The sequence below is a fragment of the Endocarpon pusillum genome (genome assembly GCF_000464535.1).
Source record: "Endocarpon pusillum Z07020 unplaced genomic scaffold C739027, whole genome shotgun sequence".
In the NCBI taxonomy this organism is placed as follows: Eukaryota; Fungi; Ascomycota; class Eurotiomycetes; order Verrucariales; family Verrucariaceae; genus Endocarpon; species Endocarpon pusillum.
This window is the reverse complement of record NW_006913605.1, coordinates 87581-114025: the sequence shown is the minus strand read 5'-3', so window position 1 is coordinate 114025 and position 26445 is coordinate 87581. Positions and strand designations below refer to the sequence as shown.

The following is a 26445-nucleotide window of genomic DNA, read 5'->3' as shown; positions in this document are numbered from 1 at the left end:
ACTCGAGAAAATGTCATGAGATAGGTCTAGAAGTCAGAGTCTCCGCCTGACCATGCTCGGGATGGATTTTTCATCATCTACCAGATTTGGGAAGTTGAGATCAGGAAATTAAGGACAGGGAGAGACATCTCCCAGCTAAGGTTTCCTCCTGGTCACCCGGGGACGTCCGCTGTTTTAGTTAGAGTCCTCGACCACGTTAAATACACCAGACTAGGCATTGGGAAGTTGCCTTCACAACTCATTAGAAAGAAGCAGTAAACGTTCTTAGATAACTCGCAAATGGGGTATCTCTACTCCGTATACAGAAAACCTAAACTTGGAAAGATCTGCCAAGAAATTCCCAACTAGGCAACTACCATATCCTCTGGAAGCAGCAGCGTGGCAGAAAACTTCAAATCCAACGAACAAAACTCCCCAGCATCGAAAATACTATTCTGACGCTGGACCAGATAAGCGAAGGTTACGCCCATCTCCTCAAAAAACTGCGCATACTTTTCATCGTCATGTGCATGCTCAGCTTTCAAAACATCACCGGCACCTTCTCCCGTGACTTCTTGGCCCCAAATTGCGGATCTTAGCCACGAAAACGATGATGACTCTTGTTGCAGTTTCCGCTTGACAGAGGAGTTCTGATGCCGACTGTTCTAATGGCCACTTTGCAGCATTCGACGGGTCGGTCCAGCTGTGCAGGATCTGTGAATGTCGTTCAATGCAGTTTATGAGCAGCACTATTCGTAAGCCCAGATGAAGAGATTCCTAAAAACAGTCAATCTCTGACTGATAGTAGACAATCAAGAAAACTTACTACCATGCCCAGCGCCATCACCATTCTGCACACCGTTGCACAGAGTAGCTGACAAACCCTGGTTTTGTAGAGCGGGATCCAGCACAGCTGGGCCAACACTGGCATCATTTCTCATACTGAAAGGAGTTGCGTGGCGTTTTTCTGTTCCTTGTCTCCGACCTGATACTTCTGCGAGAGCGTTAAGACCTTAACGGGCACAATCCTAGTTGTGAGGTGACAGGCCTGGCTGGTCGGTGCCCTTGCTCCACTTTGATGTGGTCTGATTCTTCGCAGCAGTAGCGGCTTCGGTGGCGAGGTCGATCTCACAGATGTGGAATACAACATCGCGCTTCTGAATGGTAGATAATGCGATACACCTCTGGGTTACGTGGCCGCACAGAGTTTCAAGTCAAGGTTAACTGCGCTTTGGCACGATTTGTACGGAGTACCCTTACCGGTATGGCTCCAGCAACGAGCTTTCCAAGAATGACAGATTCCAATGAAATTCCCATATAGGCCATGATTCTGATTGAAGCACCGCCAGGAAGATGGTGTTGAGTCTGCAACTATCGATGTGAAGTCGTCATAGACGCGCTCTTAGCATATGCGATGCTCAGGTGGTCTCCAAGGTACTCCTAAGATCTCGAAAATACGTTCCTCACTCCTTCCCTCCAAAAGCCTCCCCTGTGTGATCCGCTCCCGTTTCTCGCCTCGCATTATATCTCCGTACAGCCCATGCTGGTTGAGCCGCATCTTCTTTCTGCTAGCCAGAAGTCTGATACTGCGGTTGAAGATGTCATTGCCTGTGAAGTAGATTAGTGCGGCCCCAAACTCGTCCCACGGAACGAATAGAAGATCTATACGACGCCAAACTTGCGAACCAGGAAGAGCTGATGCTCCATGCCATTTTGAACCTCGGTCCGTAGATCTTGATCTAGAAGTCGCTAAGCCCACTTGCAGGAAGCCGTCTTGAAATAATTGTGGAATTACTGTGTCGACCAGGATGGTGCGAATCTGCTCTAGAGAAGCACTTTCTTTGGTGATGATCAGATCAATATCACCACAGTCAGCAGAACCTCTGCGACAGGATCCGCCTACCACAAGCTGGATCTGCGCGTCAGCGTTTGAACAAGCCCTTCTCACTATATCCGCATGTGCCATGACCTCGCTACGTGGAATCCTGGATAGAAAGTCGTCGTAATGGTCAAGACCGATCCTTTGATTAGGAGTGAGGTCTGCTTTAGACTTCAGGTCTTCGAGTGACTGGTGGCCTTGGGCGATCCACCTGGAGGCTGTGGGGAGGCCGACTTGATAGATCCCCATGAAAAGCAGCAGAATCGGATCATTCGGGTCCGTAACTGTGCTTTCTAGTCGTCTCAACTTGTTTGTACAGGCAATCTCCTCGACCTTGCTGGCCAATCTCTCTCCGATACCCGGAATCCCAATTGCTTGTTCTCGAGTTGCGATGTAATCGGTTTGTCTCTTTAGGGCTGTGATAGCTTTGCGGTACGATATTGTGCGCCAGCGGTCACCGATACGGTCATAATAATGCGCCATCTTGTCCAGCATCTCAATGGTCCTCAGATTGGGATTTTTGCTTTTGGACGTACCTTCGTTCTTCCGCATACAGGAGAAACCGAGCTGTGGATCAACCACATCGCTTATCGACCTCTTGTGCTTCTTTTCTTGCATTCTTGTCAGCTGACCATCTTCCGAATCGGAGGCAGTTGTGGACGAAGATGGTTCCAAGCTGTCATCTTCCAGCTCTAGAGGCTGTGCAGATTGTCAGGAGAGTCATAGTCCAGCTTTTGAAATGTCAATTACCAAATCAGCTGTGGCCTGCACTTCTGCCACAATCCTATCCAGCTCATCATCTTCATTTTCCCCTTTTTTTGTAGTAATGGATGGCCCAAATCCTTCTACAGCAGCAAATGAGGCGGGCTCATGGGTGACGACAGCCGGCTCCTCTTGTTCATTATCAGGCTTGGCGGCTGCACCAGCAGTCGCAAAAATCTTAGAGCGGTTGAAATGCTCGGAGGGTGCCTTTGGAGACTTCTCACGAGGCTGCTGCCCTTCTGCTTCTGGGCCACGTCGAGGTCCAGGAAAGACCTGGAACTTGAGCAGGTGGGTGGGCAGTAGCACTTGGTATTCAATGCAATCAGGTGGGTATTTCTCATTCACAATGACGTGGCGAGGCTAAGAAATATATCAGCTTTCTATAGGCCTCTGCGATAAAGCCGGAGGCTAACTACCTTCAATTGGTCAGAGCCAATGGCTTTCTCAACATCTGACATGCGAAGATTTGCATCGACGATGACATGCGTCACGTCGGCTGACCACTCCCTAGCCCAGAGAGCTCCATACTCTTGAGCCTTCTCGATACGCTTTCTGCGTGGTGCAGCAATATCGTTGTTGGGAAGAAAGTCTGGTGTTGGTCAGATACGTGTGATGTGGAACAAGAGACATGATAATCTCACAGAAGACAAGTCCTCGGAATATCTGGGCGTCCTCTGGTTGCAATTGAATTGACTTCTTGCTACTCTGCTTCTTTGACAGCTTCGGTGGCGCCTTAGCAGATATTTTCCTGCGATTTGAGAACTGCGCTGGCATGATGATCACTTCTGATAGCGGAGCAAGTGGACCGAGTTCAGTGATATTTGAGGGGGTTGGCTTCACTTCTGAATTGGATATATCTTGCTTGGGAGAAGTATGCTCGCAATGTAAAGTATGGAAAGAATAAAGACGCCTGACTTTGAAGGCATGCTCAGATGTCACTTCGCCGTCGGTGTCCACGGAAAATTCATCTAATTCATTCAGTCTCCTGAAGAATACTTCTTTGTCCGTTCGCATCGAGGACGCCATCTCCACCCAGCTTCTGGCTCGAGTATCGCCAACATTGCAGGCACCAACGTTCCACAGCTTCCAGGCAGAAGGAGCGGCACCGCACACATTTTTGTGGATTCGGATCAAACAAGCGTAGACCAGTGGAGTGGGGAGGCCGCCCACCCCATTTCAAATGGAAGACCCCTTCAGGAGAAGTTCCTTGGCATGATTAAAGTTTGGAGCTCTCTCCCTCTCTCTCCATCTTCTTTTCCAATTCCACATCGACCCAACGCCCAAGGTGGTCTCCTCTCACCATTGGCCAAGATGCAAAAGCCTCGCTTCCTATTTCCACGCGATACTCTGCTCGACCTCCTTTGCATCATCTCGCGCCGGCCATCCTACCATTGCATCCACCGCCAACCAGTGTTTCAAGCCTCACTCCGCCATGCCTCTACAAGTACCAGACCACCACCAACCAAACCCACCCTCGCCCCCAGAGTGCCCCTCCGCATGCTCCTAGACCGCAACCCAGACCACACCTCAGCGATATCCAAAATCCCCATCCCAAAAGGCGAGCGCGGCGAGAAATTTACCCCCTCCCGCCTCTCCCGACCCATCGGCCTCCCCTATCCACCCCACCCCGGCCAAAACGCCCCACACTCCCACATGAGCTGGTCCGAACGGCGCGACTCCTACGCCGATCCCGAAAACGTCCAAGTCCGCCGGCGGTTGCTGGTGAGGACGCTGCTGCGTCCGTATTTCCAGGAGTGGAAGCGCCTGGAGCATTTCCAAGGGAAGAGCTTTGTGGGGAGTGATAGGTTGTTTAGGCGGGAGAAGGCGCTGTGGTTCCCGAATCTGTGGGGGTGGACTCTGGCCTGGGATGGGGCAGAGGGAAGGGATACGACGCCTGTGCTGAAGGGTAAGGTTAGTCTGGTGAGTGTCCAGAGTGGAGTATGGGCGGAGACGCAGGTTCGGACGTTCCTTGGAGAGAAGGAGAATCCGGAGTTGCAGAGATTGATTAAGGAGAATAGCCGGTTGGTGCAGAAGGTCGAAGTGAATGTCCAGGACCACTGGTTCCGGGCACTGCTCGTGAAGCTTTTCAAGAATGGGCTGAGGAAGAGCCGGCCGGAGTCGGAGTGGGGGAAGTACTTTACTGTAAGATTGAGCCGGGATTCGGGTAAAGGGCTTACAGAGGACATCCGAGATGCGATGGGCTTGCTCAACTCGCAGGTGGGCTATGTGTATCTGCTGGACACAGAGTGTCGGATCCGTTGGGCGGGAAGCGGGCATGCCTGGGAGGGCGAGAACAAGTCTCTCAACGCTGGCTTGATCAGACTGCTGCAAGAAGCAAGAGAAGCCAAAGACCCAGTGAGACCAGCTCTACATGCAGACGCCGTTCGTGAGGGTGACCTGCAGGAAGCAGTCCAAAAGGCTTTGGCATGATACCCATAAATTATATCGTACAGTTGTTTCGACGCTCCCCATGCTATGCTTTGCATCTCGCATAGTGTATATTTCCGGCCCCCGGGACCAAAACGCCCATGCTTGATCATCGAAAAAAGAAGAGCACAAGCATACAGAATGCAATAAAACTCGCCAATATAATCCCATCCCTCCTCCTCTTCGCCCCGATCCTATTAATCAACCCATTAATCCCCGGTACCTGACTCGCCGCCCCAACAATCCTCCGGTTAATACTTGCCAACGTCTCCCTCTGCACGCCGAAACTCTCATTCACCGCATACGCCTGGCTGAGCACATTGTCCATCATATTGTGACTGTTATCGATCCTTCCCCGCTCCTGCAGCATGTACTCTGCCTCTACCTCCGCAGGGTTCGAGGTGCGGTATGCGTCGATGTCGGAGCGCACGTGGGAGAGGAGGTGTTGGCGGTCACGGGACTCGGAGATGGACGATTTGAGGCGCTTGAGCTCGCGCTTGTGGTCGAGGAGGACTTCGCGGTGGCGAGAGAGGTTGTTCTGTTTGAGCGCGGAGGCTGTGAGGGCGGATTCGGAGTCGAGGAGACGGGCTAGTTGGGCGATGAGGGCATCGCGCTGAAATGGGTTAGGATGTCAGAGGGCTTGCTGGCGATGCGCGGAGAATGATAAGATCAAGTACCTTGTCTAATAGCTCTTGTATTTGTGTTTCTGTCCGTTGTTCTTCCTCGGATGGCTTCTGGGGTAGATTCGACATGGAGGCATATTGAGAATATTTGTGGAAGAGTGTTTCTGTCTGCACAGCGTAACGTTAGTGGTGGTATGACGAGATGGTTATGAGCTGGTTACCTGGTTCTCCAGGCTTCTCGCCTGCTGTCGTAATTGTGCCCATCCTGTGCCTGTCGAGGCGGACATGATGAGGGGCGATGAGTTCACGATGCCACGGTCTGAAGAGGGTGCGGAAGTAAGATGTAGATTTAGTATGTTCAATGCATCGCTTGAGACACTATGGATCTTCTAAGTAGCTCACGAATGACTCGTAGCCATCTCCAGTAATGCAGATTCCCCAATCCCATCTGCGCGGACTTTGGGCCATCGTTGCCAAGAGTGCCCTGCCGCGGCATCGGCCAAATCATTCTCCGGTCAGTAGTGCCATCGAAATCCCACATTGGATTTCACAACTACGATCCCACGAGGAGAAGAAGTCGAGTAATCCTCTCCACCACCCATTCCGCCAACATGGTGAGTGCGAGAAGCAAATTCTTATCGTGTCGCAGATACTAATCTGGACTCAGTCGTCCTCCGCGAAAGTCAAAACCGGCCAGCTCTGGGGCAAAGGCAAAGACGACCTGAAGAAGCAACTCGAAGAACTCAAGACCGAGCTCGGCCAGCTGAGGGTACAAAAGATTGCCGGTGGTGCCTCATCGAAGCTCACTCGAATGTACGTGCAACATGGCGCCCTCACTCCAGCTTCAATTTATCCTCCTTGCTCGCAAACTAACCCAAAGCTCACTTCATTCATAGCCACGACCTCCGTAAATCCATCGCCAAAGTCCTTACCGTGATCAACGCAAACCAGAGATCTCAGCTGCGCCTGTTCTACAAGAAGAAGAAGTATCTACCGCTTGATCTGCGACCGAAACAGACCAGGGCGATTAGGAGGAGGTTGACCAAGAAGGAAAAGGGGCTGGTGACGGAAAAGCAGCGGAAGAAGCAGATGCATTTTCCAATGAGGAAGTATGCTGTCAAGGCAGAGGCTTAAGGTGTGTGTATTTTGGAGACGAGGGAGACTGAGAAGGAAGGGAACCGCGGTCTGTGGACAGTGAGAGCTTGGTGGGCATATCAGTTCTTCGAGCACGAGGAGAGCTGGCAGCAGCGAGATCACAGCTTCAACGTGAATACCACATTGCAAACGCCAACGCCAACTTATTCTATCCAATCACTACGTACCCCGAACCCAATAACTTTGGCAACTCCAATCCAGTTTCATTCAGTCACGTATCCTCCAATCCAACCACAGCAAAAACATCCTCACAAACACACCTCAAAACCAGCGTCTGCAAAGACTGAGGCCAATGCCTCATCCGAACCAAATCCGCGCTAACACTCCCACATCTGACACATTTCCTAAATCTATTTAATCCTTTCCTTCTCAAAATTCTCTTCCTGTGCACATCCACCACAAAGTCCCTTTTGAACACCTTCGTCTTCTTATCCTCTCTAATCCCCAACCAGCTGTAATCCTCCATGTACAGATTCAACCGATCCATCTTCGTCCTTGTCGTCGGCAACACATCCTGCAAGATCCGCGGCATGACATCCTGTAACACTTCCGGAATCTGCCCATGTGAGAGGATAAAGCGTTCCGTTTCTGCCTTGTCACGGTCGGTCATCCCTCGCGATTGGTAGAACTGGTGCACCATCTTCTCTACGCCGATGAGCAGCTGCTCTAGCGGCTCCATTTTTAGTGGTGACGCCTCGATGAGCTCGGCCATGCGCGAAAAAGCGGCTGCGGCTTCTGGCGCAAGCGTTGTCTTTGGGTCCTGGGTGGCCCGCACAATGCCGCGAAGGATGCGGGCGATCGATTTTAGAGAAGAGCGCGGCCAGATCGAGACGAGGAGGAGTTTCGTTATTGTTTGCGAGTCTGCCGATGGGTGAGGTTGTTTCTCGGAATTGTGGAGTGAGATATTATCGTCTGCCATCTCGAATAAGTCGTCCACGATGAATTTACAGAGATCTAGGGTCCACCTAATGTTGTTGCATGCGAGTTCACAGACCTCGGGGTCTTTCCACTCTAGCCCACCGGTTTGGCGCACAGATTGCAATATGCCCATGAAGGTCAAGGCACATGAGCGGACGTTGAGGCTGAGCCAGCTCAGCATTGATGCTTCGCTGCGTTGGTCTGTCGATGGATTGTGTCCAAGAGAAGCTACCAGGCTGAGGACACGAGCTACGACGGGTTTTTTGTTGTTTTCCGGTTCTGGTCCGGGGATAAAGTCTTTGTCGCCGAAAAGGTCTTTGAACATCGAGTGGATCAATTGAGGGTAGTGAATGGGGTCAAGATGTTGTGTCACTAGGAGCATGATATCATTTAAGGAAACCTGCGAGTAGAAGGAACGGGCGGAGGACAGGATAATCGCGGCGATGGCTGCTTCAACCGTGGTGGAATCTGTCGAATCGTAGGTGAGGCCGCTGGGGTGCTCGACGTGGGTCACTTGCATCTTCCCGTCGTTGGAGAGGCTGGCTACTATGCAAGCATTGGGTGAGGCTGCCAGATTCAGCCCTCGAGAATAAGGGGGAAACACAAATCCAGTTTGGGCCATACTGGTTACCTCGGCCGAATCATTCGCCATGTACAAGGGAGTAAGGGAGTTGGGGTCATGTAAGGCAAGCGGCCCATCCGCACCGCCCAGGGCTAGATGCTCACCTCCATCGACCTTCTGCACCGTGCTGATGGTCTGATTTATGTGGACATCTTCAATTCTCTGTAAGTCTGTTCTGCGACTGAGTGTGGTGTCGTTAGTCTTCGACTGCATAGCATCAAAACCTGAATGGAGTTTGTGTTCTGCGGAGACAACATGCCATCTGCGAACCGTTGTCATCCCAAGTTGCCCATCATTAGCCATACCCATAGGGGTCACCACAGGAGTGTAGAAGGCCATGATGGTTGGTGGAAGTTGGGGAGCCTTTTGAATGTCAGAGGTTGGGACGATTTCCAGGTGTGACAGAAACTGTGAGCTTGCGTCAAAGAGCATGGAATCGTTGTGCTGCGCATTTGAATCGTTGAGGATCGTATATGGAACGGAAGCTCTGATATTTTCGATGCTTATTGTTGGGCCCGTGTTCATTTGAGGATCTTGCCTTGGATCCGGCAAGTCGATCGTCGCAACGTACACAAGCAGCTGGCGATGAGTATTCTGTGCTGCAACTAAAAGCTTGTTGTCTGCCTTATGTTATCCAGAGTTAGAAGATGGGCAGTGTCAGCATACCTTGAGTTGGAGCAACTGCCGCGTGTGAGAGAAGGTAGCCAGTGGACGTCAAGCTCCTCAGACCGGCGTTGGAAACAGCCCATCTGCCATCAGGTCGCTGATAGTGAAACAGGAGGGTTCCTCTGCGCGTAACAACAACGAATCCACGTGGCCAGAAGGGTCCCATGGGTCTACGTTTCGCTGCCATGTATTTCCACTTGCCTTGGTCTTTTGATGCATGTATGAATGTCGGATACTGAATACGGTCAGCATCAAAGAAACTATGCTTAATTAAGGGTTGGTCATGTCACTTACAGGACGGTCAACGTTGAGCCAGTAAATGGCCAATGCCTGGTTGAGCTCATCTTCTCGATCCAGGGTTGCAGGACGCACCACTGCGGTCTCGTTCAGAGCCACTGAGATAATGTTGATGACAGTGACTCTTCCGGCAGCGTCCACTAAAGTAAGGTCAATGCCTGATTGACTCCACTCCAGCTGCAGAATCGGATGCTGATCGTCTCCGTTGGCACTGAGATCGATGGTTCGCTCCTTGCTCAGCATCCACTTCGGCTCCGAGCCCGAGAAATGGAGATGAGCAAGGTTGACAGAACGGGCGTCTGGGGCAAGTGACGCAAGACACCCTAATCTTGACCATGCTAGCCTCCTCCTACGCAGCTGATCATTATCATCATGTAGGAGCCTGTGATAGACGATAGACTCACTGCTCAGTGGAAGCTCGATGAAGGTCGTCAACATATTGAGCAAGTCCGTCCACGGGTAGAGACTGTAGAGGAAGATTGAGGGTAACAGTATCGCCTAATGTGCCTCCATCGCCGAAGAGATCATCGACTTCCACATGTTCCCCGTTCATAACGAAATCACTGGAAGTAGCAAGAAATCAGACACTGTGAAGACCCAAGGATTGTTGAGACATGGTAAAGGGTCTGGATTGCGCTATTCACTGATCACAGCGATCTCATCTAACCAGAGCAGTTTGGAATAAAGCCACTGTCCAGCAGACATTGAAGATTCACACAGCACTCCGTATGTCAAACGGTATCACTCGTTGTGGTGCGAGTTCATCGCACCAATTGCTTGTGAGTGACAATAATGTTGGGATTGTTCTTTGGAGGACCTAGGAGTGGTTGGTCATACGCTAACATGGGTGACCCACTGTAGGTAGGTAGCACTTTGCTACGTATATCCAATCAGAATGATCAATTTTCAACTGTCCGCATCAGTCTCAAATCCTCGTAGAAATGGATGATTTCCATGGTAAGATGGGCTCAGGAGGAGTCGTTTATAACCTTGCAATTATAAGATATTTGAATTAAAGATAGAAAGGTGAGATAGAGATCTAAAGATCTTTACCAGAAATAGAATTTAGTTAAAGATTTCTAGGGTCTGTGCGGGGACCGTGGTGCACTTCTGAGCCCTGTTGCACCTCTGGGGCTACTCATGTTAAGCATTGGTCGCCCCCCCGGCAACGTGTTTAGGATAGAAATTGGAACAAGGATCAAAACAGTGTCAACATCAATCGAACTCTGGAGGTTACCAGGACATACTACTATTGTTCTTATCATTTGTTGCGAAGCTAATCCGGACACCAGGTACAGATAGAACCTTCTTGCAGCATATTGGGTACTGTGCTCTCTAAAACCAGCACCGTTCACACTACAGATCTAGTACCAGGAGCAACTACTTCGACTTCAAGTTGTTTAAGGAGCACCGCCAAGGAGACTAGCTGCATGGTGGAAACTCCACCACGGAGTCCTTCGCCAGCCTTCGCTCTTCATTCAACTCAGATCATGACAGAGCTTTCGCTCTAGCAGTGAAGCTACCCACTGCAATCATGGTATCAGGGTCACAATACGGAGTATGACGATGCGACTGTAATTGCGGCTGTTTCGAGAGGCGGTAGCGACCGACGGGTACCTCCCTCCCACATTCGATGCAATAATCCGACCCCTACCGTGTAATTGCAGTCTACTTGCCGCAACAACGACTCGCGACCATGCACGACGATATTTCTGACCTTTCCTCCGACCTGAGCTCGGTTCCCTCCTCGCCTATCGCTCCCCCCGACTTCTACCCTACTCCTACGCCATCACAAGATCCAGAGGTCCCTGCCAATGCCGAAGAGGATATGCCACCCGCGCGCAAGCGAAGGAAGGTCGAGCCAAAACCTCGAATCACACAACACCTCGACCTTACTTCCGATGCTTCACAATCACGCTATGACCAACAGAACGCCCTCGAACTTCTTCTGAAAACATTACGAAAGCGGCGGAAAATTGTGGTGGTTGCAGGTGCTGGTATTTCGGTTGCTGCAGGCATACCTGATTTTCGTTCCTCCCACGGGCTCTTCGAAAATTTAAAGCATAAGCACAAGCTCAAGGCTTCTGGAAAAGGCCTCTTTGATGCGTCGGTGTACAAAGATGACTCGTCGACGTCGACATTCCATGATATGGTTCGCGATCTATCGTCAATGGCATCGAAAGCAAAGCCGACACTTTTCCACCAGTTGGTAGCAAGGCTCTCGTGTGAAGGTCGACTTCTTCGGTTGTACACGCAAAACATTGATGGCATTGACACCTCGCTTCCACCACTTGCCACCAAAGTTCCTCTGAGCCACAAAGCACCCTGGCCTCAAACAATACAACTCCATGGTGGATTGGAGATGATGATGTGTCAGAAATGCCAGCACACTTCAGGTTTCCAGCCAGAGCTGTTCCAGGGTGCAACTCCGCCTCTTTGCCCGAAATGTATGGAGGCCGACAGTCTACGGACACATCACGCTGGCAAACGGAGCCACGGTATCGGCAAGCTTCGTCCACGGATAGTCCTCTACAACGAGCACAATCCTGATGAGGACGCCATCGGCGCAGTTGTAACCTCAGATCTGCGTACCCGACCGGACGCCATCATCGTTGTTGGCACCAGCATGAAGATTCCGGGCGTCAAGCGCATCGTGCGAGAGATGTGCGGAGTTGTGAGAAGCCGGCGAGATGGGGTTTCTATATGGATCAATCGAGATCCGGTACCTGTTGCGAAGGAATTTGAGGACTGCTGGGATCTGGTGGTTAAGGGCGACTCCGATGAGGTGGCTCGGCAGATCAACTTCAGGAAGTGGGACGACAATTCCGAAGAGTCGTCTGCGGAAGAGTACTCGTTGAGCGAGGTAGAGCGAGTACAAGCCAGGCAAGGACCGATCGAGGTGGTCATCCCACGAAGCCCATCACAGCAGAAAAAGAAACAGTCAGTCCTAGCAGGTTTATTGACTCCTCCCACGAGTCATGATGATGAGATGAGCGATCGTGGACAGAGTCTGAGAATTTCAATTCCTATACCAGCTCGGCTTCCTAAGGTGCAGAATCCGGCCAGTAAGGGTCGGTCGATACACGACGTGCTCAGCAAGGAGAACAAACACAAGAATGCTGGTCGGCCCAAAGGATCGCTCAATAAGAATAAGTTCGGAAGCAGTACTTGTGTTCCCAAACAGGCCATCCTCACGGGGAAAGTGACCAAAAATAATATGCCCGGTGGTAAAGTTGGCAGGCTCAAGCACCAAGCAGACCACGCTCCGTTATCTGTCCAACCCAACGTCAATCCCGTTGTCATTTTCCCCAATCTATCTCAAAACACATCCTCCGAATCATCACCAACACCAGATTCGGTAGAGGCAGGCAACTGGCGGAGTGCTAACACAATTTCTCCTTCCGGGCGTCTTCCATCCGGAATGAAGGATTTGTTGCATTAGTGTCAGGACAGCGATGGACCTGGCGTCTGGAAAGCGCTCGAAGATATATTCCTGATCTAATGCACTAGTCTAGATAGACCTGGGGCTTGGTGCTGCTCAGCAAGATTGAGTAAGCACTATGCAATATCAAAGGTAGCATGTACAAGTATATGAAACTGCATCAGGCGTTTGGTCTGTTCCCTGTTCCCTGTTCTGACCCGCCGTGTTCAATGTCCGCTCACACCAAATGCTGCCCCAGTAATGTCCTCAGGGTCGAAGGACCTCGATCTTTCTCCTATTTAGAGCAGGAGAAGCGAGCGACTACCACTTTGCCAACTTGGAGCAGCTCGGCCTCCATGCCACGCAAGCAGTACTTTTTCTCTCTCCAATGATTCTCAAGGTTTCGAAGATGCACGGAGCACATGGGTGGCACGGATAAGGAGGGAGGAGTACTAGCAGTAGATCAGTCGTCGTACTTAGTAGGAGTGTCTGGCTTCAGAGTTCTGGGTCAGGAACCGTTGTGGCTTGTTCTGTGGCGCAGTCAAGGCTAAGGCTGCAGAGTGGCCTGGATACGATTCGATAATCGATAAGCGATCGACGACTTGCAGCCCCTGCAGCCCGTGGTCAGCGCAAGCGTCCCGCAAAACCGGATTGCCTTCCACACAAACTCGCCTTTCACATCCCAGTCCACCAAGTCCCCGGTCACAATCATGGACCTTGTCGAACCAGTGGTCAGTGACGAGATTTTGCCACCCTGCGGAGCTGTTGGTAGCTTGCACGGCCACTACGATGCCATCTCGTCATTATCAAAAGTCGATCCCGCCCACTTCTAGATCGTTTGCCCTGCAGAAAGCGACCCCAGGGCCAAACCGCATGGGTTGCAAGATCATCATAACACACCGCAGTCTACGGAGTACTCGGTGTAATTGCTATGCTACTTCATAACCTGCAGCGTCAGCAGCAAGGTGCGGGGCGTTGTCTCTTTCATATCCTGGCATCCGGGTTCGCTTTTTCCTTGGACCTTGCCTTAATGTCCACCGAATATATGTTCTGAATCTTCCCACCACCTGCTTCTCGCCGTTGTAGCCAGTTGACTGTGCTTGTTGTGCTGACTTGACCATACCTGACCATCCACCACATGCTCGCTCTCGTCTGCGCAGAGAATCACGCTGCTGCAGCTGTCTTTGGCCCTTTTTAGACGTTTCGTCACCAGGGTTGCCACTTTGGAGCACTCTCAAGCATTCAAAATCATCTCAGCATATCTCCATCATGCACATGTACCTGCCATACTTCGCCAGCCTGCTGTTGGTTATAGTGCCAGGAGCTCTGGGTCAACAATCTGTTGATCCAATCAGCAACCTTGTCTCTCAAGCCCTTTCTGTCGCTACCGATGTGGTATCTCTGCTGAGCGTACAAGCCACCGCCACAGCTTCACCTACATCTACATCTACGCCCACTACTACATCCACATCGTCGACTTCGTCACGATCATCCTCGGCCAGCCAATCCTCCGTGACTACGACTAGTACTACCTCTAGTACTACGTCTTCCCAGATCACCACTTCCACTCAATCCGCATCAGATACGGCCGCTGCCGCCGCCGCTTCATCATCTGCTGCAAGTGCTATTGCAGCTACCAACGCTCAAAACTCTAAAAATCGAACGATAGCAATCGCGCTGGGAGTCGTACTCGGTCTACTCGCTCTCGCCATATTGACCGGGCTGCTCCTTTTCTGCTTGCGGCGCCGTCGTCGCCAACGCGCCCAAGGCTCAAGGAGATCATTTTCATCCGAAGATGTCGGCGGGGCAACTTGGGGGAAAGAACCTCTAAGCAACTCAAGCACAGTGGAGCATAATTCGCCAAACCGTCTGTCGACACATGAGCACAATCATACACCAATCCATGCTGGAGCACCTCGTATGACTGAAAACGCGTTGCACAGACACGGTGGAAATAGCGCTCTTGGCAATGACCGACCAGTTCCTCGTCGTGGTGCGCCAGATTTTCAACCAGGTATCACGGGAGGAGCCCCGGCTGTTCAAGGCGCACACCATTCCAGTCAGAGTCATATTCCTCTCAGCTCGCACTCTCCATCAGGCGCAGCAGCGGCGGGCTTCGGAGGAGCAGCCTTGGGGGCGTTAGCCGCTAATCATCACCACGACAGCCACGAAGATCGAGGGTTTGGGCAACATCACAACGATGATCGAGGCATCTCGCGGAAGACTGTAGGGGCGGCGTTTGCTCATGGCACAAGCGACCACTCACCAAGGATGGGCATGGGGAAAGATGCTGCGCCAGGATATCAAGCAGGTCATTCCATATCGCCTCAAGGAAAGATGGCAAACTCTTCCCAGCCTGTTAGGACGACCGACAGTACCAGCCCCAGTTCTGCCATCAGCAACGGCAATCCACCTGCCTACAATGGCACAGATCCGAATGGGGTCTCTCACGCTCTATCCTCCCATCCTCCCTTTGCAGATACACACAGACATAGCACTGGCCATGATGCCGCTGTAACTGGTGCCGCCGGTGTTGGTGCTGGAGCTCTGGCAGGCGCAGCCCTCGCCAATCATCACAATGGGGATCAAGACCACCCAGGCTCATCCCTGACCGGCCGGCGTAGCTGGGATCATAACCGACAGCCTCGGCATCCTCAATCAATCCTCGCAAATCCGGCCAACAGAAGAAGTTTCGGCTCAACAAACCCATACGTGCAACCTCGAGACCCACGAAGAGCGAGGTTTAGCGATGACGTGGTAGATGGGGAAAGTGCCGCACATGACGGAAATGGAAGATATCAGGACGACCTACCCCAGAACAGTCCATACCCCAAAATGGAGCAAACTCACAGTCCACAACAATCCATCAGCTCCGAAGCATGGGATCATGCCACGAATGGAAGTCCCAACGCCAACCACATGCCCGGCGGTTGGCGCGGCAGCGGAGATTTCACTCGTGGCAACGGAAGTGGAGAGTTCAACCGTCCTATCAGCAACCGGACAAGCGGAGAATTCAATCGACCCGGCAACCGGCCCAGCTATGGTAATGATGCCTCCATCCCCCCGGTTCCAAACATGCCGACTTCGCCACCAACAGACTCCAAACCCAAGAATCCTTCCTTAAGTGATCTCCACCAGCAAGAGCAAGAAGGCTGGTACCGAGGCCGGTATATGGGCGATGATGTGAGACCGGTTGATTCTGCGAACTCGGGGGGCACGGGAGGTTATGATGACAGGTTTTATGCTGTGAATCGAAGGTCTGTGGGGCAGGCTATATAAATGCCGTGTTGATCTTTTGTACATATCAGTTCTAATTAGCTCCATAATTGCATATGCATGCTCACGATATCACTCTAGTAATGATTGTTGTTCACGTAAAGAATGAATGAGTCCATGTTCATACTTTGGTCTGGTTTGGTTTGGTTTGGCTGGAGCTCCGTCTCGACCTGGTAGGTTTGCGGTTAAGGTCTCGTCTCAATCACCCTTATGTCTGCGCTGTTGTAGAAAAACGATTGTACATGTATGAGAGCGAGAGAGAGGGAGAAAGTGGGGGGGGTGGGGGTGGGGGCGCTATTTCTCTGGTGGCACGAACGACGGGCTCTGCAAAGGTGGAAAGGGGGGAAACGGGATTGCGGCGAGCGGGATGAAGTGGGAAAGGGTATGTGTGATACTAAATAGAGGGGAGTGGGGCTAGCGAATGGATGCACAGTTCTTAAGCGTGAGGGAAATGTAGGAAGACTTGTGATGATTTTTTTTGGGTTTCTGAACCAGTATAAGGCTAGATATAGGTTTTTGATGCATATACCGATCCTGTATGGAGTCATATGATTGCGTTTTGCGTAACAAACTCGAAGGTAAATAAAGGGTATCATCGTGAAACCGAACTGGGTGTGTATGTGAGAGGCGTCGTGCGCTATCAATGGGTCTGAGGACGTGATTCATTCATTAGAGCGGAGATGGTGGTTAGATGATGAGTGGTGCGAGAAGAAGGAAGACGGTCATCAACGTTAGAACTGTTTTTCTTGGGTTCCTGGGTGGTGATGAGCCAGTCTGAGGATCGAAGGGAGAGCCGTTGGAGAATTCGCTGGTGGTTGCTGGGATGGGAGATGATGTCCGCGAGCGTGTTGAGGAGCTGCTGGCTGGTGTTGACTGTGCTGTCGTCAATGGTTGGGGGTTTGTGGCTGCAGAGACAGAGGTGAGGGAGGAGGAGGAGGAGGAGGAGGAGGAGGATGATGATGATGATGCTTCTGAGAACAAGGTTCGGCTGGACGTCGACGATGAATCTGACCGTATCATGCTTGTTGACAACACGACAACAACAACAACAGACGAGCTCGCTGCATCAAAAGCATATGCGTCATCCGTCAAAGTCGGAGCCGCAACTCTACTAGACGCAACCCCATCCACGCCCAATGCCTCGTTCCATGCGTCCGCCGCCTGCTGACCCGCATAGCCCGAAAACAACCACCTCGCCCGATCGCACGCAGCTATCGCCTCTCGGCTGGCACCACATTCATCTTCGCGTAGTCTATCGCATATCGCAGATTCCAGGCTTGCGATGTCAGATGAAGAATAGAAAGGGAAAGCATCGGTATTGCTCGGTGCGAATGAGAGTTGCGAACTGTCGTAGGTTATGCCGGGGTTGGGGCAGACGCCGAAGTTGTAGGAAGACGGTGAGGACATCTTGACCCTGACGGAGGTTCACAGATAACTGTGTGCCACCTGAGCTGTGTTCAAGATTGAAGTTGTTGCTCGCTCGCACACTCTCTGATAGAGCAGATGGTCCTGCACTACAGTACCTGGGGATGGGATGTTAGCTTTCCAACATGGGCGCAAGCTCTGCCCGGACGTTAGTCATGATGACGGGGCCAGAGGAGCTGGTTACAGCCGGGAGAGAGAGCCAGTCAACGGTCTGGATCTAGGGATGGTCCTACCTAATGGAGCACCTCCGAGTGGCGTTTCAGCTGGTGAAACATTTTGACAGCTGCACCTCAGCCCATTGTGGGGAAGATTGGCGGGTTTTAGAGCTGTTAGCGAGAGTGGCCGAAACGCGATTGGCCGTGTAGTTGATCGCTGGCTTTGGTTCGTGTAAACCTTTACTCGGGAGTGGGATTTCGTGCCGAGCATTCAACCTGATTGCGTCGTATTCGGGAGCTTGCCCTGTTCTGGCATTGTATTCAGTTCGAGACATAGATAACAGACCTATGGCGATCAGTTGATTTCTTAGTGTGAGAATAGGGTTAGCTTTATGATTGGCTGTCATAGGTGGCTGAAACAGCAATCCCGCTCCAGGAGAATGGAGAATGGAGAATGGAGAATGGAGAATGGAGAATGGAGAATTGCTTACTACGTACTCCGTATACTTTCAGCATTTTCGTGAACAGTCGTGTCCCTGTGGGTTCTGCTCGTTCTGCTTGGAGTTTGTTTGTACGAAGGGACATCTACAATTGGCCGGAATCCCTATATGTAGCCACAAGATTCAAGTAAACAAGATCCTAGAGGAGAAGCAGCCAAAGAAAAAAAAAGTCATCTTGGATTGTACGAGATGGGTAAGCCGGCACTCTCAGGGTATCAATCTATGTGCCAATGGACGCATCGGCTCCAACGCCTGCAGAACATGAACAAGAATGTGAACGTAACGAGTGTGACTGTGTTGCCATTCCACGACTCACTCCTCGGACACGCTATGCAATTCCGACTGGGCTGACACTCAAGTATTAAACAAAGAAGCGAAAGTGGAAGAACAAAAAGCTGTACTGATCAAGCACTCGGTCAACTCCGGGCTGACTCGTCAAACGGCTCTCCAAGCGATAAATCGCCACCATCCACAGCGCTGCCTACCGGACTCGCATCGTCATCAAGATCACTCATAATAGACCTCCTGGCGTCTGCATCCTGGTCGTAGCTCGATTCTCTCATCAGTGGCGGCGTCCTCGGCGCCAACTGCCGACTTTGCTGCTGTTGCTGCTCTGTCAGATATGAGTGTACGGAGGACTGTTGCCGCGCTGTTGTCCTCGGTTCCGCCCGCTTGGCCGACATGCTGCGTGCCTGACTACTATATGCTCGCAACGGCCTTGCTTCAGAGGACGAATTGCGTCCACTTAGCGGTCTCATAGCGGGCGGAGCGCTTTCTGGCAGAGGATTTGTTTCCCGGTGGTTTGTGCGCGGCGGCGTCAGTAGACCAGATAGAAAGCTTTGTGGACCCGAGCTTGACCTGGACGGTGTCTGGCTTATATTTGCGAGCTCAGAAAGTGTACCTGAGGACGTGTCTCTGGCTTTACGCCAATTTCCCCACGCAGCAGCAGCGGCCATTGGGAGCGCACGCGGAGTTTGTGTTAGGCTGGACAGCGATGCCACGGAGGGAATGATGCCCGGACTACCGTGTACGGCCCGTTCTCTCTCTTGTTGCTCCATCTGAAGATTGGCTTTGAGCCGTATGACAGCATCCTTGACAGCCTCGCGGTTATAGTCTGCTTCAGAGAGACTTTTGATGATGTCTTCAAGATCGTCTATCCTGACGCCTAGAAGCTCACGCAGCCAATTTATTTCAGTCTCACGATCTTTAATCTTGCTGGGTGCGTCCTTGTCAACCTTGGTGAGCTCGGCTTCGAGCGATTCGATGGTCTGCTCGCGATTCTGGAGCTGATCTTGTAGGACCATAATTGATTCCCGTAGTGCTTGAGGAGAGATCTTTTCGGGTATGCCACTCCCTCTAGCGAGCGGCATTGACGCAATAGTCAGTTGCGGCGTCAGATCGTTGTCTCCCCCGGGAGTGCCTTTTCCGGCTGCAGCTTCTGCGGCTGCCCTTGCTGCAGAGCTGGCTATCTCCAATCGATCTTGTAGATCAGCGACTTTCCCCTCTAGGTGCTGGATTCTATCGCTGCTGAGAGCCAGTTTCTCAGTAAAGTGGGCATCTAGGCGCTGTTTGTCGTCCGAGGAGTTGTGTAAAGCACGGGCGTGTCGCTCTCGTAGATCATTGATAGCTTTTTCGTGGGAACGGCGTTGTTCTGCCAGGGCTGCCTCTTTCGTTTCATTAAGCTCGTGCAGCGCTCGAATATGACGATCGACATGATCGCTAAGATGACTTTCATATCTAGCTTTGACTTCTTCCGTGTCATTCCTTGCCTGCTGGAGCTGAACTTGTAACCGAGAAATCTGACTCTCCAAGTCAGCGCAGTGAGACTCATGGTGACTTTTCAGCAAGCCAACTTCGTGTTGGTGGGTCAATCGCGCCTTAGAAGCATCAGCTTGGGCAGTTTCGCGAAGATTAACGACATCTCTTTCAAATTGGTGAGCTGCCTCTTCATGCATTCGACTTTCCTGTCGGGTCTGTACCACAAGCGCTTCAAGCCTTGTGTTCTCGTTGTAGATGGCGTCATAATTATCTTTGTACCTCAAAAGCTCTTTACGTTCCTTCTCGAGCAAGTCAACTTCAAACTCCAGTTTTTCTCTCATGCGCATCTCTTGACGAAGTTCAGCTTCCATTTCACGCTGCTTTCCTGAAGAATCGTGCTCCTTCAAGACCCATGATGCTTGCTCTTGAGCTACCCTCTCCATGACATCAGCCATATCATCTTGCACGCGTTCTAGCTTAGCACGTAGAATTTGCTTTGTTTGTGCGTTCTCATCGATCTCACGCCGAAGAGACCGCAGCACTTCCTTAAGGTCCTTATTGCATGTGCGTTCATCTTCGATATCGATGCGCCACTGATCGTGGGATAGGCGATACTCTTCCAATGTTGTCTCAAGAGCGGCATTCTTCAACAAGAGCTCTGAATAGTTCTGTTCTAGTTGCTGGAACGACTCTTTCTCCTCGAGATAAGCTCGAAGGGTGCACTCTGCTTCCTCGGATGCTTCACGGTACTGCGCAGCTTCCTCCGCCGCAAGATGAAGTCGTCTCTCTGTCTCTGCCAGCTCATCTTCAACTTTCCTTCGTGCTCGGTATTCCTGTTCAGTCCTTTCTTCGGCGATTTTCAGCAGAGATTCGAGACCATCGATCTGAAGCCTAAATTTCTGGGACGCTCCGGCTTGATGGTCTTCTTGCACACGCTTTCCCCTCAGGCGAGGATGGGTTGAGATGACTTCTTCCACAACGGTCCTGATTTCATCGGGGCTTTGCTTCGATAGAGAGGAATCTTTGAGCGACCGCAACTCATCTAGGACCTGCTCAAGCGTCGAATGGTCCATCTCTCGAGACGACGAGATCTCCTGGTTATGGGCCGCCAAAGCATCCATGATTGCAGTCTTCACAACATCAAGTCCGAGATCCTTCTTGCGGATGATCGGCGATCGTGCCTGGTGAAACAACGTATTCCTGGATCTAGTGTCTTCATCTTCTTCTTCATCGTCCGCATCAGAATGTTCCACTTCGTCACTTGTGCTTATTCTTTGGACGCTACGATGAGCCTGACTGGTCAGAAGGGCGACTGAGTGCTGAATCGTCTCTAGTGTTCTCTCGAGAGGGCCCAGACGATCTTGCAAAATGCCTCCGACGACAGTGTCAACAGAATTACCAAAGAAGCGTGCTCTGTTTTCGAACTTGCCCTCATCAGCAACCGAAAGAACATCATTCCAGTCACTAATATCTGCACCTTCCACGCGACTAATGCTGACCTCAGGCTTCTCTGGATCAATACTGGGGGACGATTGATCCAGGGACAGTCTCATTTCTTTCATTTCGGAAACAGGTTCGGGAGTTTTGTGAGCCGGTTTAGAGCTGGGACTCGACGAAGCCCCTTTAATATTGATTAAAGGGTTCAAAATCAGCCCTCCAGCAGGCCTTGATTTCATAGGAGGTGTTTCAGTACGCTCGATACCAAGGTCGGAATTATCCTCGAGCTGCTTCATTACTGCGTCGATTTCGTCGTATGACGGGCATGTACCGTTCTTTTCAGCTGAGCTTACAGATCTCTGAGAAAGAACAGTTGGTGTTAGTGCTTGCTGCTCAACGTTACCGGAACGGGCTGTCGGATCAGTGTTATCGGGCGGTGTATCTACGCCTTCGTCGGATGACCCTACATGACCAGAATGCGCTTCACTTTCCCCAGCAGGCTCGGAGCACTGAGACAGCCTAGAATCTCCAGGCGCCAACAGTTGCTGCAATGGTGGAATGTACGTGGTTGTTGCTGGAGGTGAAGAAGGGGGAGTCCCGGTATACTCCAGAGCTTCTGGGCCGGTTGATTGTTGAGGCTTGCTTGTCAAGGACAATGGAGCCGATGCCTTACGACTGGCAGGATTGCTTAAAGACGAACTAGGCAATGAAACTGTGGTATGATGGGTGGGTGAAAAGTTTCCAACATTCCCATTTTCGAGGACCCTATCTACTACATCGTTTCTTTCAACAAGGAGTCGAGTAGTTTGCGCTTCCCCTTCGAACTGTACGTGATTCGGATCAGGTTGTGAAGACGGGCTTTGCATTTTCGTTGGCACGCGTACTACATCACCAGGATGCTCTTCTCCAAGGCCTCGTTCGTGACCCTCTTCCTGACTAATAACGATGGCTGACGGGGCATTTTTGTTTCTGACTTCAACAGACACAGGTGGTCTCAAGTCAGCCTCTGAGGAGATCAAATTCATGTCATCACCTTGTGCAGTTGTTGCAGTGGCGTATTGGGGACTCTTATCGCCATCATGACATTCATCAACACGAGCCCGTTTCTGCCGGGCGGCAGAGACACGGACTCGTCCATCTTCATCATCTTCAGTGTGGTCTCCACCATCTGGCTCTCCGATAGGCAATACTTTTGTGAGCTTCCCGCGTCTTATTGCTTTTCCATTGGGTTCACTTGTGAGGTTGGTGAAAATCTTAGTCGGACCACCAGCATTGCCCGTGTCAACGTCCTGGCCTAATACCCTTTCGCTGACGGTCTGTGCTGGTTTGGAGGCAGTGTCACCAATATTGAACGCTGCTGAGTTAAACTGGAAAGTGGCTGTTGAGATCGTGGACGGCGTGAAAGAAGGCGCATCAGCGTTCAGCCCATTGACCGGCTTGGGCTTAGGCTTCGACAAGACTGTTTTTTCCAAGCCATTGTGGGAAGAGAAGGGCACCATACCAATTGTTGAAGGCTGAAAGGCATCCCTGTTGAAAGCAAAGTTTGTAGATAGAAATTGGCTTCTGGGATTGAACTTGAATTCCTCTGCTTCAACATTTAATTTTGACGCAAAAGACATCGCCTCATGTGCGCGTCCTCCACTCGGTCGTACTGACAACAAGCTGGGCTCGCCTTCCCGTACATGAGGGTTTATATGATCTGTATTGTCCAACAGCAGATCTGAGTGATGCTGGCTTGCATTGGCTTGTGATCCAGCACTTCCATCAGGCATTGGTTTCCAAAAGGCTGCAGAAGACTTGAGCGGCGCTACGTCAGCTCTATCTCCATTTCTACCGAAGTCCACCCCATGCGAAGACAGAGGTCTTTCAGATTGCTGGGTAATTTCCACGTTATTCCGTAAAGTGGGAGCGGCAGATGATAGAACAGACTTTTCACTCCTTTCTATTGCTTCTTCCGCTGCATCGATCTCATTCTGTAAGGCTTCACTAATATTTCGTTGAGGACTTTGGGGAGCCGGGTGCATCATTTCCTGTTCTCTGTCTGGGGGCCTCGAAGAATCGGAAAGTGTCGTTCCCGTGTTGTTTTGCTGGTGTTGTTGGTGAGGGACACTAGCTCTTGAAATGGAAAACCCTTCAGACTGTGGTACATAGTACGCTGATGGCAAATCCTCCCGTTGCATGGGCAACGTCGGGTGCAAGGGGCTCGGACTGAAAGGCGACATCCTCCGTAGATCCGTTCCTGGATATGCTAGAGGTTTACCGGAACGATGCATGCTGTTCTGGTGAAGCGCATGTTGTGGCCGAACAGATGGAGCAAAGCCATATTGAGCACTCGCATTGGATGTGGGAATACCAGGTGAGAAGGAACGGCGATTTGCAAGCGAATCATTGCTTACAGCTGATGAGGTTGGTATTGGAGGCGATAAGGATTGTCCGGGGAACCGTGAGGAGGCTCGGCTAATCAATGCAGGGAAAGAATATTGAGTAGATGGTGGATGATTGTTGTCGCTTAGACTGACTCCGAGCGCTAGTAACTTCTCCTCCTTCAAAAGGTTGACATAGGCATCCCATTCAGCTTGATTTGGGACACTGACACGAAATTGACCTCCTTCCCGCTCCTTCAGGACGTAGGTAGGGTCAGGATATAGCCTGCAGGTCTGAGCGGCCAGTTCTTCATTGGCTGAGGAGGTGCTGAGCCTGAAACCGCGGATGTCCTGGCCCTCAATTTCCCATTGCTTCATGCGTGCGTCAACATCAGCTACGCTAAGCAGAGGTCTTCTTCCACGTTCATCATGTGAGGGGAACGTGACGTAGCATGCCTTGCCTTTCCAGATCACTCGCCTTTTCTGTCTCTGAGAAGCAGATCCAGAGGTAGTAAAAGCCCGCCTATTGGATGGAGGGCTAGCATCAGCCGGATCTGATCGTGCTGGACTGGTCTCTTCTGTTTGGGAGGTCTCTGGACGCGACTTCTCAACCTCTTGTCGAAGCGAAGGAGACCGATCGTTCATCGCACTCAAAGATTCTGCTGCATTTATGGTAGATTTCATGCCGTTTTGCGGTGAATTTTTACTTTTCGCAGCTCCAGCGATATCTTCCTGCTTCACAGTATCCAAGCTACCATAGCCGCTATGGCTTTGGTGAGTAGAGGCTAAGAGGTCGATCGTAGCAGGAGCTGACTGTTCGGTGGAAGAAATCCTTGCAGGTGGAGCGTTCACAGCCTGATCGTTGTCACTGTGAAGGTCGAGCCAGCTTCCACTACTCCTTTCCGCAATTCGAGCACGTCGGCGAGGTCCTTCGCTATCTTCTGAGCCGTCGCTTAGCCAACGTTCCTTTTCAGAGCTGTAGTAGTTAGGAGTGCGATAAGCTGAAACTACTTTCGAAGAATCGTAATGACGTTCTGCCGATCTTTCCGGACTCGGTGTCGTATAGGAAGAGCCCCAAGCTGCTGTGTAATATATGCTGCTGCTGGATCTTTGATGGCTTCTCGGAGTTGAGATGGGATTCGCTGGGACAATTCTTTGGGCTGACTGGAATGCTGGTAGTTCATAAGGGGGGTTAGAGGAATCTTCCAAATCGTAATCAACGGGCAGGTTCGAAGACCATTCAGCGACCCGCACTGGGTGTTGGTCAGATGTAGATTTGCTGTTCCGTTGAGAGGGTGTGCGGTCTCGAGTTCTCTTTTCAGAGTCTTGCCCGTTCCGAAGAGCTGGTGAATCTATGCGTCAATTCAGCTCTTCCATATTGGCACACGAACACTCACGATCCAGCTCTTCTACGCGAGCAAGCAATTGCTTGCTGCTCGACAATGTGAACGCCGGCGCATCGAATGAACAGCAATAAGCCAATAGGATGTAGAGACCGGCCAACAGCTTAATCTACGCTATCTTGGGCATCCGATGAGATAGCATCAAGATCCTTTAAAAATGCTAAGTAAGGGTCATATGCAATCAAGCAATATCTCGAGTCGCGATGAGTGAATGACAATTACTTCGATTTTGGGAGGATTATTGACGTAGCGGCAGGACAGCGCGCAGGTTGCAGGAGAAAAGGGGAAGCTAGCAAGGATGACGCGCCGGTGCGATGGGCGTGGCTTTTGGCTTCGGCTTCTGCTTCTGCTTCTGCAGTCCACAGCCAGATGGTCCAAAACTTTGTTCCAATTGGCAGAAAACAATCAAAGTACACAACAACAGCATAGAAACGAGCAGGACATTCATGAAAAGGAAGTCCAATTGGTCTTGATCATTCTGCCTATCCAGAGATTCAATGAAAAGTCACATTTCATCTATCCTCTTGTGCCAGAATGTTGCAAATGGGCCCGCTTCCACTGAATGGTAAGCACAGATGCCCGATATCCGGTGTTATTCAAATCAGTCACTGATGGAATGGGCGTTCCACCTCGAGCTTTTGCACCAAATTAAGTTGATCGGTGAGCAGAGAACGTGGATTGGCTGAAACCAATAAAAAATGTAGATTGGCTTAGCAGTAGACCTACGTGGAAGGAATCAGGTTCACTACTCATGCTCCGGGAACAGGGCGGATGGATGACTCTCACCGCCTACAAACTACTCAACAGAGCGAGACTGACGCAAAACATGGCTCTCCGGACTTCTGATGGCTTTGTTTTCGGCTAGCATTATAAAATTCCACACTCAGCTCTTCACAACATTATCTCGTTGTTTCACCCAGTCGGCAAATTCCTTCCTCTTCGCCTGAAGCCGGTCAGTAACCCACAACTTGCTCTGTCCATTTTGCTCCTGGAAGACTCACCCTAATGTCCACGAACCCTGCTCTTTCTTCAAGGCCTCTGAACGGGTTTCGTGCGCCCCCTTCCTTCTCAATATTGCCAGCCCACACATTCCAATTAATCGGCTTCAATGGATCTGCTCCTGCCACAAGCCCGAAGCAAATAAGGAAGACCGAGACAATGGTCTCTATCCTTATATCAAGCGGTAACGAATAGACAGTCGAGGTATTCGCAGAATGAATGCGACTGTAGAAGGCTGAGTATTCGTGAGCGGAGTAGCCCCTTAGGTATCCATTAGTTACTGCAAACACATCCTCGCCTAAGACGTACGCATGTGCTAGGAACACGAGACCAATGGCGATGCATAGCTTCGAAAGGAATGTCATCTCGAGTCGCAATCG

At 51.1% G+C, this 26445-nt stretch overlaps 9 protein-coding genes across 9 annotated transcripts; 5 read left to right on the top strand and 4 right to left on the bottom strand.

Annotated features, from left to right (window-relative positions):
* Positions 1-1007: 1007 nt before the first annotated feature.
* Positions 1008-3394, bottom strand: EPUS_06212 (uncharacterized protein; the record flags this gene model as incomplete). The annotated part of the gene is made up of 6 exons (XM_007789329.1): positions 1008-1163; positions 1240-1350; positions 1418-2557; positions 2609-2980; positions 3037-3209; positions 3262-3394. The coding sequence occupies 6 exons, from the start codon at positions 3392-3394 to the stop codon at positions 1008-1010; spliced, it is 2085 nt and encodes a 694-aa protein (XP_007787519.1).
* Positions 3395-3931: 537 nt separating this feature from the next.
* Positions 3932-5050, top strand: EPUS_06211 (uncharacterized protein; the record flags this gene model as incomplete). The annotated part of the gene is made up of 1 exon (XM_007789328.1): positions 3932-5050. The coding sequence occupies one exon, from the start codon at positions 3932-3934 to the stop codon at positions 5048-5050; it is 1119 nt and encodes a 372-aa protein (XP_007787518.1).
* A 106-nt stretch (positions 5051-5156) lies between these two features.
* On the bottom strand, positions 5157-5957 carry EPUS_06210 (uncharacterized protein; the record flags this gene model as incomplete). Its single annotated transcript, XM_007789327.1, has 3 exons — positions 5157-5660; positions 5725-5838; positions 5892-5957. 3 exons carry the CDS (start codon positions 5955-5957, stop codon positions 5157-5159), a joined length of 684 nt encoding a protein of 227 aa, XP_007787517.1.
* A 324-nt stretch (positions 5958-6281) lies between these two features.
* EPUS_06209 (60S ribosomal protein L35) lies at positions 6282-6804 on the top strand (the record flags this gene model as incomplete). The annotated part of the gene is made up of 3 exons (XM_007789326.1): positions 6282-6284; positions 6338-6483; positions 6567-6804. The coding sequence occupies 3 exons, from the start codon at positions 6282-6284 to the stop codon at positions 6802-6804; spliced, it is 387 nt and encodes a 128-aa protein (XP_007787516.1).
* A 232-nt stretch (positions 6805-7036) lies between these two features.
* Positions 7037-9881, bottom strand: EPUS_06208 (uncharacterized protein; the record flags this gene model as incomplete). Its single annotated transcript, XM_007789325.1, has 4 exons — positions 7037-8985; positions 9032-9266; positions 9326-9677; positions 9733-9881. The coding sequence occupies 4 exons, from the start codon at positions 9879-9881 to the stop codon at positions 7037-7039; spliced, it is 2685 nt and encodes an 894-aa protein (XP_007787515.1).
* A 1143-nt stretch (positions 9882-11024) lies between these two features.
* On the top strand, positions 11025-12770 carry EPUS_06207 (uncharacterized protein; the record flags this gene model as incomplete). The annotated part of the gene is made up of 1 exon (XM_007789324.1): positions 11025-12770. One exon carries the CDS (start codon positions 11025-11027, stop codon positions 12768-12770), a length of 1746 nt encoding a protein of 581 aa, XP_007787514.1.
* A 1248-nt stretch (positions 12771-14018) lies between these two features.
* Positions 14019-16028, top strand: EPUS_06206 (uncharacterized protein; the record flags this gene model as incomplete). Its single annotated transcript, XM_007789323.1, has 1 exon — positions 14019-16028. One exon carries the CDS (start codon positions 14019-14021, stop codon positions 16026-16028), a length of 2010 nt encoding a protein of 669 aa, XP_007787513.1.
* Positions 16029-16848: 820 nt separating this feature from the next.
* EPUS_06205 (uncharacterized protein) lies at positions 16849-17193 on the top strand (the record flags this gene model as incomplete). Its single annotated transcript, XM_007789322.1, has 1 exon — positions 16849-17193. The coding sequence occupies one exon, from the start codon at positions 16849-16851 to the stop codon at positions 17191-17193; it is 345 nt and encodes a 114-aa protein (XP_007787512.1).
* Positions 17194-18521: 1328 nt separating this feature from the next.
* EPUS_06204 (uncharacterized protein) lies at positions 18522-26430 on the bottom strand (the record flags this gene model as incomplete). The annotated part of the gene is made up of 5 exons (XM_007789321.1): positions 18522-24639; positions 24675-25015; positions 25983-26009; positions 26068-26326; positions 26375-26430. 5 exons carry the CDS (start codon positions 26428-26430, stop codon positions 18522-18524), a joined length of 6801 nt encoding a protein of 2266 aa, XP_007787511.1.
* Between the last annotated feature and the right edge of the window lie 15 nt (positions 26431-26445).